The sequence below is a fragment of the Pseudopipra pipra genome, chromosome 2, assembly GCF_036250125.1.
Source record: "Pseudopipra pipra isolate bDixPip1 chromosome 2, bDixPip1.hap1, whole genome shotgun sequence".
In the NCBI taxonomy this organism is placed as follows: Eukaryota; Metazoa; Chordata; class Aves; order Passeriformes; family Pipridae; genus Pseudopipra; species Pseudopipra pipra.
Window position 1 is genome coordinate 25,995,421 of NC_087550.1, and position 14,378 is coordinate 26,009,798.

General features: G+C 40.0%; 1 protein-coding gene across 2 annotated transcripts in view; it reads right to left on the reverse strand.

The window, feature by feature from the left end:
• The window catches only part of GSK3B (glycogen synthase kinase 3 beta), a 155,257-nt gene that overhangs the window by 58,995 nt on the left and 81,884 nt on the right, over positions 1–14,378 (reverse strand). For both annotated transcript variants that reach the window (XM_064644465.1, XM_064644464.1), the window contains exon 3: positions 12,116–12,199. In XM_064644465.1, coding sequence (XP_064500535.1) covers positions 12,116–12,199 — 84 coding nt within the window. The remainder of the gene's footprint in view (positions 1–12,115; positions 12,200–14,378) is intronic.

Consider the following 14,378-nt stretch of genomic DNA (forward strand, 5'->3'; position numbering starts at 1 on the left):
AAGGTACTTTGTTACCTTATAAAGTACCTTATTATACATTAGCAAAGGAAAGAAGGAACAAAGAGAACTTAAATGACAAAGTACTATAATCATATAGTGCCTCAATGCAGAACTGAGAATTTTCAGTAGTAAAACAGGTCTTAAAGAGACTTCTGATATTTTAATGCAGTCTTCTGTGCAAATCTTATCAGGACTGTGAATACATTTAATGTTGGGGAATGGGTATAATTAACTGTATCAACCTGAAAAATTATTTTTGAAAGCTGGATGAATCAACCAGAAGTAACCTCTCCTGCACCCACTGCATTACCAGATAGAACTTTCTATAGTGAAAGACAATACACAGAGACTTTACATAGATGGAAACAGCATGGAACTCCCAGTTCTTCAACTGGAGTCCTTGTCAGCAGATCCACTGGCTATGTATCTTAACATCCAAAACCAAAACTCATTTATCTACAGCGATTTAATAACACTACTGTGACTTAAGATGTCACTTCAAGCACAGAGTGAGGCATGTTACTCTCACAGTGCTCTGCTGTCCTGTCACAGCAAAGAGCAGCAGTGTCCAGTGAGTAAAGGAATGGTACATGGTAGCACACAGAGAAATACTCACCTTGAATACACAATATACAGAGCACTGCTGGTTTTGTGTGTTGTTAAATACTCAGAATTCAAGATCTGTTTTCACCGCTATTTGACAATAAAGGCTTCTATTTTGAGGACATTTTAATAGCTCTTACCAATACCTCCTAATAGACCAAGTCACCTTGCAAGGCCCTGCCTACATCACTCCTCCCTACAAAAAGATGCTCTTTTTTAATATCATTGCTTAAATGACAGTGCTAATAGCACCAGCACTAAGAAAATGTCAATGGCCCACTAACTTGTATCTGGTCTTCTGGTACTTCAGTAACATAGAGAAGGAGCAGCAGCCTCTGAAACCCTGCCTATGCTGGTGCTTCTCCCAGTGCCATCCCAGGAACTGAGTAATAATGTGAAGACATCTGGATACCAGGCTGGAGAATAAACTTTTTGAAATGGATGAGGAGGGACAACTACCAGCAGTGCAGAGGGAATACCAGATGGCTCTGGAACTCCACAGGTGCAAATGTATGCAAGAAAAAACATACTTGTGTTTCAGCACTTTCCCTTCTGCAACAAGGAAAGTTCTTCTTTCCATGATTTTCACTTTAAGCCAATAAAAATCCACCACCATCTCTTCTTAGGTCAGAGCTTTCAATGTTTAAGTACAAAATACAGAAAATAGATGTCCTAAAAAATCAAAGTTAACTTATGCCTGGTAAGGCAACCTGTAACCCATGAGAGAAAAGAGTTTCATGAATATGGACTCTGTTTGACTCAGTGTAGATACAGCCTGATGAATATGCTGAATGTTTGCCTCTTAGAAGACAGGAAAATCATATCGGTGACAAGTCACTGCACCGAGTACTCTGTTACTGAAGTTGATTACTTTTATCCAAGGATTCATGTTTCATGTACCAAAAAGATTTACATGAGAGATTAGAGAGGGGAAAAAAAAGAGTAGAAATGAAATTATAGTGCTTTCATTATCCTCTTGTAGTACAAGCTAAAGGAGACATGTAAAACAATAAAACATGTGATCAGTAAACCCTGTCTATCCAACTTCACAACAGTGGGTTTTGACAATTACAGAAGTCCATTTAGTTCATACCAACTTTGCCTTGTTTTTGTGCCTGCATTTTTATGTTCTGCTGGAAATGGGACAAATTCAATGGCATGACATGACACGACAGAAGCACAAAAAACCCTCGAGCACCTGAATCTTAGAGATGAGGCTTTTCTTATGAGTTTTGATGCTACACGCAGTACCTGAACAATCAACATGGGCTTTGCATGGCAATGCTCCTGAGTATCCTGTCTATCACACATTATCCACCAGAACACAAAGGCACACGAATACCTTTCCCTCACCAACTAGCAAGAACTGATGTTCCTGTATCAGGAACAATGTGGCCAGCAGGACCAGGGAAGTCATTCTTCCCCTGTACTCAGCACTGGCAAGGCCACACCTTGAGTGCTGTGTCCAGTTCTGGGCCCCTCAGTTCAGGAAGGACATTGAGGTGCTGGAGCAGGTCCAGAGAAGAGCAACAAGGCTGGTGAAGGGACTGGAGCACAAGTCCTGTGAGGAGAGGCTGAGGGAGCTGGGGTTGTTCAGCCTGGAGAAGAGAAGGTTCAGGAGAGACCTCATCAGTCTCTACAACTCCCTGAAAGGAGGTTGTAGCCAGGTGGGCATCAGTCTCTTCTCCCAGGCAACCAGCAGTAGGACAAGAGAGCACAATCTTAAGCTCTGCCGGGGAAGTTTAGGTTGGATATAAAGAAGAAATTTTTTAGAGAGAGAGTAATCAGACATTGGAATGGGCTGCCCAGGGAGGTGGTGGATTCACCATCCCAGGAGCTTTTTAAGATGAGACTGGATGTGGCACTTAGTGCCATGGTCTAGTAACGACAGCAGTGTTGGATCAAGGGTTGGACTTGATTATCTCGAAGGTCTTTTCCAACCCAGTTGATTCTATGATTCTATAAATGCAAGGCTTATGCTGTTGGCTATGTAAGTAACTGCATATTCCACTCCTACCATATGCAACTGACTTCAGTTGTTCTCTTTATGAATTAAACAAATCAAAGATGATGCAAGTGCTTTGACCAACATCCTCCTGGTGTTACCAAGCACAGGGCTCATAAACACACAGAAAAGAGTTTTCACGACCTCTCATCCTTCTCTTTGAACATGAACTGGATGAAAGTAACATCCAAGTTACCTGGATTTCCCTGAATAAGATTCAGGACAAGCTAAGAAGCAGTCATGGCCTGACAGACCCTGAGGGTGATGTAACCTGGTTTGCCTACCTCATGCATTCCTCCTAAACACATATTTTTCCAGTGACCCAGATGTATTGCAATAGGAAACAGGGTTAGCTGAAAGAGCTTGCCAAATGAGGGCAACTGCTCAAGGATCAACTGGGAGGATAAATGCTTATCTTTCCATTACAGGAAACCTTACCACATATTCCACAAGTGACTTGTTTCCATACTGCTGTTTCAGAACTGGTCTGGGAACAAACCAAGGTAACCTGACTGTCAGAAGTATCTCTGAAACAACTTACAGAGAACAGAGAAGTCCAGAGGAGACTGCAGCATATAAGTTACAGAAAGCAAACACAAGATGTCATTAAATAACTCACTTCTCCTTACAGATCTTGGGACTGAATACTATTAGCTTTCATCAGCAGGTCAAATGTTTATGTCCATCCATGTTCTCCTGTGCTTGCTGCTAAGATTATGACCATGTACTCTTTAAAATAAAAAAGGGGGAGGACAGAAAGCCAGATCCTGAAATATAGAATCAATGTATTTCATTAGGATTTTGACTTCAGCAAATCAGCTCATGTACCAGCAATTGCACCAAATGTTAGAAGCTGCTTTCTGTCACTTGGCAGATAAATCCTCAGTTGACAAACACTGCTCCAAAATGAACCACAGCAAAATAACCACTGCTTTGCCATCAAACCGCTCTGTGCCTCTCAAGAACCTACAATTCAGGCACCACTTCACTTTGATGGGAAATACTTCATACAAGAAAATACTAATACAACCTATGCCATAGTAAGAGGCATGAGAAAGACTAGGACAGAAGAACTAAAACATTCTAGCAACCTGATTTTATTCCTTGAGCCAGAAATTGGAGACAAAACACGATGAAAGAACTACTGTAGTACATGAGCATTACGCATAATGTGGCTGAGGACTGAGTGAAATTGAAAACATTGCCTTACTGATACAGGAAAGGATGCATGGAGGTCTCAAACCCCACTTTAAAAATCTCTCTTTCAGTCCCCACAAGTAATCTGTCTTAAGCACCATCCAGTTGTGCTTAATTGAGGCCAATATAAAGAAACAGCTATTGAATTAAAATAAATCAATAGCTATTGAATTCAAAGATTCACTTTTCTACATTGTTCCTTGCAGGGAAAGTTCAAATATTCCTTCTCTATGATCATCCCCTACTTGAACAAACCCCACATTGATCCTAAGTGCTTTCTACCAGCTTTTATTCATGTATCAGACACACACTAAATTTACAATGTGTGTGCATAAAGCCCCAATTAACATTAGTCAGTCACAGCCCAACTACCAACGTGACCAGAGAAGCCAGGGAGGTCATATGTGCCAAACACCAGCCTGACAGCAAAAGGCAAAATCATACTCTGAAGAATATGTCGGCATCTAGTAAGATGATAAAGTACTCCTGAACTGTCAAGGCCAACCTGGAATCTAAAGAAAATTTCTCTGAGCGTCAAGTAATGGGATAAAAAGGTTAAAAAACTATTCTGGGTGCTCTTTCTTCTAGGGTGACTAAATTTACTGGTCAGCATTTGGAAAAAGTGATGAACATGCTCATTTCAGTTTTCATCTCCTGGCAGATCAGTAACAGTGTGGTGATTCTGGTGTGGTTTGTGGGCGGGTTTTTGCTAGTTTTTAGATGGACTCCACATGACCAGCTGTATGAGTGCAACTGAGAGAAGATGAACAGGACTCTAACTAACTTTGCATTTGGAGAAATAAATGTGGAATTAATTGCAGTCTGAAAAAACTCACTTTACTTGCCTATTCAAGCTAAAAGCACACAGACTTAATTTTAAGCAATTAGCTTAAAATTAAGTAATATGCCTCAAAGATGCGCTTCTCATTATTAAAATTGTCCCAAGGCATCAGTATTGGGACTATATGAAGTAAACAAGCCAGCCAGTTTACTAAAGGGAATCATGTTTTCTTTACCATATGACAGCACCCCACCAATGATGTTTCAGAGGTAGGTACTGCACACAGAGCTCTTACTGACAGGATGGCAGCTACACAAGGGTTCTGTCAAAAAGAACTTGAAGGATTTACCTTTAAGCTGGAATGCAAGAAAATGCCTTTTAGCATTTCATGTGGACTATGCCTTTTTTGAGAGTGCATTATTTAAACACCAAAGTGTCATCATGAGGTAAAATATGCCCTTCACCCTGACTTAGGCATCTACATTTAGACAACACAGGAGGTCCAAAGTCACATAGTTTTTGTCCCAGATTCAAAAAAGGGCTATTTTACTTTTTCTCAAAGCTACAACCACCACACACTTCACATCCCCTTATCAGGCACCATGAGAAACCCACCCTCCTTCCCTTATCTTGAAGACTGACACTGTAAGTTAAAAATACAAAGACTTTGGACATGCATTCAAAGACAAGGCAAAAATTTGCAGCCTTCATACTCTAAATACCCAGTAGCCATGATAACTAGAAAAATTTGAAAATGCAAAACATGTGCTAGCTGACCTTATTTGTATAAAGGAATGGTGACATCCAGTGGCCACGTGTGCCTGGTTTTACTTGCAGTTTACAACCACATCTATTTCAAAACAGAGCTGAAGCTGCCGCCAAAATATAGAGACTGTATGCCTAGAGATACAGTTGCAGTTTCACACAGATAAATCCGGGGGGTAAGAGCAGTTGAAGACTCAACTACAGTGTTCAGAAAGATACCGATATTTTCTATTAGTACCACAAATGTTGGGAAAAGTATCTCCTTTCCTAATCCCTCAATGTCCATGACTGAGTTGGAGAACTAAGATCTGTCCCAAGACTTCTGTTCCTATACCTACGTATCAAACCTTACTAAACTGTTCTGTAATGCTCATTACTCCTCAGCATAGCACAGTCATGTTATGTAGGAATTGCCAGCCTGGTCAGCTGTGATGGCAGCATAAGGCCAGAAGTCAACCCTCCAAATATAATTCATATTTAAAGAACTTTCCCAGGTCTTGTTCAAAGACAACTGGTTAACATTATCTACTTTTGATCACTGAAAGAGTCCAGGTTCTTAGATGATGCACTAAGACATTCCTTGTTGTTAAAAAAAAAAAGACATTTTCTGTCCTATTTTTCCCCTCTAAAGAGAGGCTACTGTAAAGGAAAAGGTCACACATTGAAAGAATTTGGGAATCCCTGATGATTCTTGTTTATTTTATGCCCTATAAAGTCTTTAAGCTTATAGTTGTACTTTCAAGGAGAAATAATTTCTATGAAGTCAGAAACATCCACCCAACATCTAAAAGGCGGGACTGATTTATCATCTTTGACACGGGTGATCTGTGGATATTTGAACCACAGCTCTCAAGCAGAGACTCTGCCATAAACTGGCAAAAAGTCTGTTGGAAGATGAAAATTGACAATGATGTTGGGATCACTGGACTGTCCTGCATACCTTGCCATGAAAACAAAAAGCGGTGTTTGGACATCCACTGTTTTCCTGCCTGTTCGCTACCTTCCAGACTGAGTAGGAATTTTTGAATCAGGATATATCCAAACTAGGCAAGACATTACACAATAATGGTTCAAACTATATGCCTGCCTCAGGATAAGCAATACAAACTGCTTTCCTGATGGCCATCCAACATGGGAAGATGAGAGCAGTAGCTAGAGCTGATAGAGGAATGACTTGAGAACAGAAAGTGACCAGTCAGATGTACTGGATGGCTCACTGGTCTGGAGAGAAATCACAGAGCTTCCTATTTCCATGCATCTACCACTCTGAGGTTCTGCTGCCTACTCTGCTCTTGCACAGACCTACCAGAGGCAGACAAAACTGCTATTTCTAAAAACACAACCTACTCAAAACCAGAGACTGATCATAACTACAACTAAGGAAATTCCCAGCATGTTGTGAGCCCTAACAGCAGTAACTGATAAATCATTATCTGCTGACTGGTGCCCTTTTTGAAATGAGCTTGGCAGGCCTCAGGCAAGGACTACAGAGATACCAACATCACAAAACTCCTCATAATTGGCATTAATTGCTCCTTTGTTGACAGCACAGCAGATCTGCCAAGGATTGAATGAATGGTAGTGACTAAATTCATCTCTAGGGATGGCCCTTCAGCACATTACTAGCCTGGTGCAAAACATTCACACAAGCTCTGGCAATGTAAAATTGGGCTCAAAGCTCTGTTAATTGAACTTTCTAAACAGTAACTTTTTTTTTTTTAAGTCCAGTTAAGAAACCAAATTGTTCCGATTTTAACAGGGAACAAGAATGGACGGCACTTACAGGACAACTCATCTGAACACTCCTGCAAGAAAGAATGATGACATTCCTGCCTCTTTGAAGGTGGAGGATATGTCTTTTTCTAACAGGGATATGAACCTAGAGAAACCAAAAACTTGCAAATCAGACAGTTGCTCCCTTCTTTCAAACTTCTTCACTGCAGTTTAAAACACTGCTGCCAGAGCACACGAGATAGTGCACAGTAGCTTAGAGATGCAGCTCAGTGTGTATGTCCTCTATGTTTATTTTAAACTTCAGCCTAAGTCTAGGGGAGTAAATTTCCATCCTGAGTCTTCATGGACTTTTGGCTACATGCCCTTATAGCTAAGGCTACATAAGACTAGACATCAATTAGAGTATGCAGAAGGGCCAGCTCAGCCTCCAAAAAAGAGTCAGCATATTGCCTATTTGTGATCACTCTGTGCTTCCATATATGCTTTGCTTGACTCCTCTGAATTCTGCCACCTCAATGAGGAAAAACAAAAGTTACATAACCACAGATGCAATTACTCAACAAAAACTTTATTTACTTTACTTTTATATGATTTGATGCAGAAATAAATCCCTCCAGTAACTTCTCATCCTCTTTTGGGCACGGATATGGATCAATCAGTCTTATTAAACACTCAAAAATATCCACACAAGGAAATGTGACAGTTATGAAATATTACAAAGATCTAAACCAGAAATAGAGAGGGGAAAAAAAAATGGGAATTGAAAACTCATTTCAGGTTTTACACAGCTGAATAATTTTACTCGACAGCCACTGATTTAAGAAGTTAGGTCAGTCTATAAACCATCTTAGCAAAGGAGCCAGAGGAATCACTCACTATGTTCACATCAGCCCTACCTTGGAACATGGCTCAAAAGGTTCTGAGAAGAATTAGGCTAAAAAGGACAGGCAGCAAGACCATCTCCCCCTGCTTCAGGACATCAACACTTATATTTTGTACCATGCTAAATGCAAGTCAGTCCCTGAAATTAAGGAAATTTAGCAAAAGTCAACCAAGAAATATATGCCTTCCTAATACAGTCTGATGTCCAAGTGGCAAGTTGGCAGGCAAACCAAGCATCTTGTTCAAGACCCTACCCTAAGGCATAATGTCAAAACCAATATCAAAGAGCAGAGCTGGTCAGCCCTAAAATCCTCCCCATTTTCTCCAAGAATTACCTAGAAAACTACAAATCACAGAAATTCAGCACGGAAAACACTTGTGACTATTTCCACCAGGAGAATCTTTCATACAACAACTCAACCCACTATTTGGTTGTTCTTCCTCACCTCTGGTTCATTCCACCAGGTGTAATTACGTGTTCTGGACTAACAAAAAGCACATTACAGGTATGAAAGACAGTGCCTTCTGCCAGATATCTCATACAGCCTCAGAAAAAAAAAAAGGAAATTAGAATCTACTCTGGCAAATTCATTAAGGAAAAGGCTTTTGAAAAAACTGGGTTATCCAACAGGTGTGACAAACATCCGTAAACCTCCAAAGAATTGAGAAGGAAATAGTTTACAGAAGCAACTTGAATGCCAAGGCTGTCAGCTGTCATATGAATATATACTATGTGCTTTCTCTGAGCTCTTCTAAACTAGAAATTATTAGTCAAACACGATTAATATGCAGTCAGTTCTCAGAACAATTTTTATGTCTATATATACACACAAAGGTATAAATATATCTCTGTGTATGCATTTAAGTGAATATACACATGCACACACAGAGAATATACCTATATAAAGGCAATACAAATTCAAAGATGTTCAGACAAGAGGGAGCCACCCAGTAACAGAAAACAAAGGAGAAGAAATCAGTCAAAGCCATGTTTAATACAAGATTTCCATGTTCCTAAGGCTTGACGGCATTTGGCAAAAGCAGGAAAAAAGTTTAAGCAAATGGGAGACATAAAAAGGACAGTTCATCATAAAGGGAGAAAAAAAGTTAAGGAGCTCAAACACTTCAACCAATTCCACAGAGAGCCCCCAGAAACAGCTAACGGAGAGCTCCAAATCCCTACAAACTAGGTGTACAACTTTGATGCAGCTAAGGAATAGTCTGACTAGCAAGTGTTTTTTAGAATTAGTTTTCTACTTGATACTTTTTGTTTTCTGATCAAGAATGAAACCCCCTGTTTTGCTAGAATAATGCCAGTTTTAAGGTTGCCCAGTGTCTAATAATATCTAGTGATTAAAACGAACTAAAATGACTGTTAGGCACATGGCTTTCAAAGAGTGCCAGCCTCTTTGAATCTGACTGGATTTGGAGAAATCCTTTGAGGGACCTCTAAATCAAGACCAGATTTAAGCTTCTCAGATACTGGCCAGAAAACAAAGAAAGAAAAGTCTCTGGGCTTGGAGATTCCAGTGTCAAGCACTAGGGAAGAAGGGAGAAGTCTAAGCAACACAAACAGGTGGAGTAATCACAGTGGTACGAAAACCTTTATGCAAGAGAATGCCTGATATATAAGTATCAAAATGTATTAATGAGATCAGCAGTATAATCGTTACCTCTGAGATTTTGCACTCACTGTTAGACTTAGTTAATTAGCACAAACATGGATTAAGGCAGACAGTTGTCAAGTTCCTCATGAAGACAGATAACAATTGCAAGCCCCAGTCACCACTATGCTGCTGCATTTTCTGCTATACATTCCCTGGATTTTTACATTACTCTTCCCATTGCACTTGGCTTCAATAATCAGTTTATATAAAGTTCTGGGTACCTATCATCCAGTTGTAGGGAGCAACTGCTCCCTACATGCCCTTCCTGGTTACCAGATGGGACATTTTTCTCCCTTCTCTAATCCTTAAAGGGCCAGTTTGACTTTGAGGGTAATACAAAAGAAAAGATGTTACTGCTTCCCAAACTGACAAAAATATGATAAGAAATGTTATTCTTCCCTCCCAGATGAGCTTCAGAACACCAACAACACTGCTGTTTAGACCTTTGTCCAAACAGCAAACTCCAGCCCTCTCTTCCTCCTGGAGTACCAGTCTGCCACCAGAATGGCAACCAGTTAAGGCCTTATAGCCCACACAGGAAAAGCACTGGCAAGTTGCTGTGCTAACACTCAGCTTGTGTTTCCTACAGCTTCTTCTGCAGGCGTCTCCTGAGAGCTGCAAGAAAGGGCAGGAGTCATGCATGCCATTGCTGAGTTATCTTCACATGCTGCCACCTACATGGCAATACCTGCAAGCCAATTATGCATCTTTTTGTATTGAACTGCAAGAGACCTCGCAACCTGAACTGCAACGTTACACTGCTGACGTTCTGCTGGGTGTGCACTGGCCCCAGGGACTGGTTCACATTTGTCCCATTTTGCAACAAGGTAGCAGTGGAAATCTCAAAGGCACAGAGTAGAGGCATCAAGAGAGAAGAAAGCAACATGAAAGAAAAACCTCTCACTGAAGTATTAAGATTCACTGGCCACGGATACAGACTGCAGTTTTAAAAGCAAAACTAGTGCTGCCAAGAATCAGCCACGTTTATGTTTTGCAGAATGGTAAATCCAGTCTCAAGCTCAACATCAAGTCAAAGATTTCCAAAACAATTTTTTTCAAGCTACTGTTACACAAAGGCTACTGGGACAATGTTCTGAGCGGTTTTAATGCTTCCACTGTTTGAAGGAGGAATTTCTCATGCTGCTTGAGGAATTTCTAGTTATGAACAAAATACAGCCTAAAAAACTACACTGCACTACCAGCAAAACAGCCACAGCCATACAACACTGAAAATGCTTGCTATTACCAGGCAAGGGCATGTAAGGAAGGGGAAGGATTGATCAAAAAAACAATGAAAAAATTTAAACCATATTTCTCAAATCCTGTGAAGAGGTTTTGCAAGCTTTCCATAGGCACAGACAAGGCACAGAGCCAGATCCCCCCTCAAACCACTCCTCAGAGAGGTAACAGCAGAGGTCTTCCAATTATCTTTCTGTGCCCTGCACAAGACTGCAGTGACCTGTCACCAGCAACTTATCCTGGAGATACCAGCTCCTTTTCTGGCTCCAAACACCATGAAGTGGGTGGGCTGCCTCTCCCATTATGTCGACCCACTTTGTTAACCTGCAGTTAATAGCCTGTCAGTAGCTATCAGCTCTCATATACAGCCCTTTGCAGCATTGTGGACAGTGTATGTGCACCAGCATCTTAAGACAACTAAGAATGTAATCTGCTTTAAAAAATTAAAAAATGGTAGCATTTATATAAATTATATAAAAAATGATATACATATTTATAACAATATATAGAAAGATTAGGGGAAGTTCAGAAGGTCATCTAGCTCACCTCACAGCTTGCATTAACTCCCATGAGGGACAGAAAGACTTTTTTTTTTTTACTCCATGGATGATCCTGCTTTAAGCATAAGGGTGGACCAGATGCCATCTTGAAGTCCATTTCATCCTGAATTATCCTATGATTCGTAAAATGCTGATACATACTTAGACAAGGAATGTGTTATAATTTCACATTGAAACTAAACCTTGTGACCCCTTCTTAAAAACCCCAAGGAATTTTTAAACTTGGACAGAAAACAAATGGCAATGTCTATTTCTTGAGATTTATTAAAGCCAGGTAGTTGCTCCTTCTTCTGGAGCATAAGCATTCTGACAAATGCTACAATCACAGGATCATACATTATTCTTTCCTCTGGGCGTTGAAACTCAACCTGTATGTGGAACAGATGCACGAGAACAAGAGCATACAGGGGCTGGGTCTGTGAAAAGTCAAATAAATGCTTTAAATCTAAACTGCATATCCAAATCTGCTGCACTACTGTTGTGTTATACTAATAACTCTACTCCTTATGGACCACACACTTCCATACTGAAACACATCTGCTCCAGTTTGACCTGTTGAGGCACCACTATAGCATTTGCTCTATGTTATCATGTTGTCTTCACACTCGTCTCTAGAAATTCTAACAGTTCACTTATACCCTAGATGGTTACCAGAAGGTATTGCTTTGTTTTTCATTCTTACCTTCTCTCCACTAGAGTAGAAGAAATAGCGCAATCGGACAATGTTACAATGATCCAACTTTCTCATAATTTGGAGCTCTCTGTTCTGAAACAAGAGAAAAGCAAACAATTAGAAAAACATAAAGTACCATAGTAAACACCTTTATATACAAATAGAGGAGGTGACAAAGCAAAGAACAACTAAAGTTGGAAAGAGGCAACAGCTTTCCCATGTTTATTAATATTTATTGCAGTTACTTTATCACTGAGAATACTGCCAACTTTGAGTACATTTTCCCTCTAAGGTCCACAAATCCACCAAAAAAATCCAAGAATTACCTACTTGCATTATTAAAGGTTCAGAAGTAAAAGGCAAGAAGACATTAACTTGCCATTTTTACTTTCTGATCTTACAATAATACCATGTATCAGCCAGAAGGGTTGTAAGCCTATCCCCCTTGAATACTGCATAAATAATGCAAGCACTGTAAAACCAAACATAACGTTTCCACGTACATGCCTGCCATCCTCCACAGTGCAAAACAGGTTTGCAACAAAAGGTCTTTGCCTCTTCCATTCTCTTTGTAATACCAACAAAAAGCACCTGAAATTCACACAACAGAGTTCCCACTTTCATTCAACCAAGGTTTAACCAGGTTTAGACAGACAGAATAATTGTGTTAGTTTCCCATTTTATATCAACCTGAAAAAGCTGTTAAAATAAAATCAGTTCATTACATGCATGATAAACTTGTGCCTTTACTGTAATATCCATTATAAATGAAGCCTAAACAAATGAGGGATCTTATTGCCTAACAGAAAAAAACAAGTGAAGTTTTGAACTGCGGGTATGATCTAAAACAAGCAAGTAAAATTAGCACAGCTATGTTAGTTATACTTCACAGATATTGTTACAATACTCCTTTTTCCTATGGTCACATTTACCCATCGCTGTTATTCCTTCCTCAATTAATAAACAATCTGCAGCTTCAAAAACAGAAGGTACTCCACTTTTTATGCCACTTGTGGGATTGCTAATCACGCTTCCTGAATAGCTAGAACCAATACAATAGACTAATTCACTGGTCCTACTAGCATCATTAACGCTGGCCAAGTTCAGGAATATTTGGGAAGAAAATTCTTTAGCCACCACATACTTTCATACTTGAATGCACAAAGCTAACACCCACGTTGTGCAGTGCTGCTGTCGAAACAAGGATTTCAGATTCTATGTATCAGAGGGTCACGTATAGTATCTGTCACTATAATTAATTGTTAAGGAACTCCACAAGAACCACTCAAAGCTTCTAATGTGAACATGGCTACAAATTCTGCTTCTAATTTCTCCAAGCTGTGTAGCCTTAAAAAAAAAAAAAAAAAAAAAAAAAAGAGGTGCTAGATAGGATGCAGCGTCATTAATCCTATCAGCCCTGACTCCTGCTGACTGAAAAAATACTTCAGTATTAGCCAGCTCTTCACAAACACGAGTGACATCTCACACAGTTATCAGTTGGCAATTATCCACCAAGCAGTTAAGGAGAAAGCAAGTCCTTCCCTGAGCCTGGCTTCTGTACAGATTAAAGCCTAAGACAGCGAGGTGCATACCAAGACAGGCCTATTCTATCCTGAAGGATGAAGAGAGAAAGGAAGGGAAAGCAAGGAGAGACCTCTGAGTCTTTCATGTATCTCCTGAAATCTTATGGAGTGAATTTGTGAAAGAGGAATACAGGCTTCTCCACATAACCTCATCAATATGGCCTCACATCTCACAGAGAAAAGGATTCTCCTGATAGGAACAAGAGCTTGAATATTCTCCACTTACTCATTCTTTATTAAATGCTATCAAAAATAAGTCAATTTTGAGAGTCATGGCTGGGGTTCCTGTGCTGTATGGCACAATTCAAATTTCAGATCAACAGAAAGATCTCATCCTCTTGTCTTGTCCAAACCACTGCTGGCTCGGTCGTGTCTCCCTGGGCCTTACAACGTGGGGCAGATTTCAACTAGCCAGTCAAAGTAGGGATGGCTCTAGATCCCACCAGTTACAGGAACACCTATTATTAGGTGTTAGGACAAAAGATTAATTTCTCCAGTTGGCTTTTATGGCACTTAACAGTGTTACTATAGGACTGAATCTACTAACACCGCAAGTCCCAGTACCTCAACCAAATTCCACCAGCAATTCATAGGCCAACATATAGCAAGTAATTTCTTCTTCTCTTTCTCCTACTGACTGTGAGATGGGAATAATCTTTTATCTCATCGATTTACTGGAAGAAAAATGA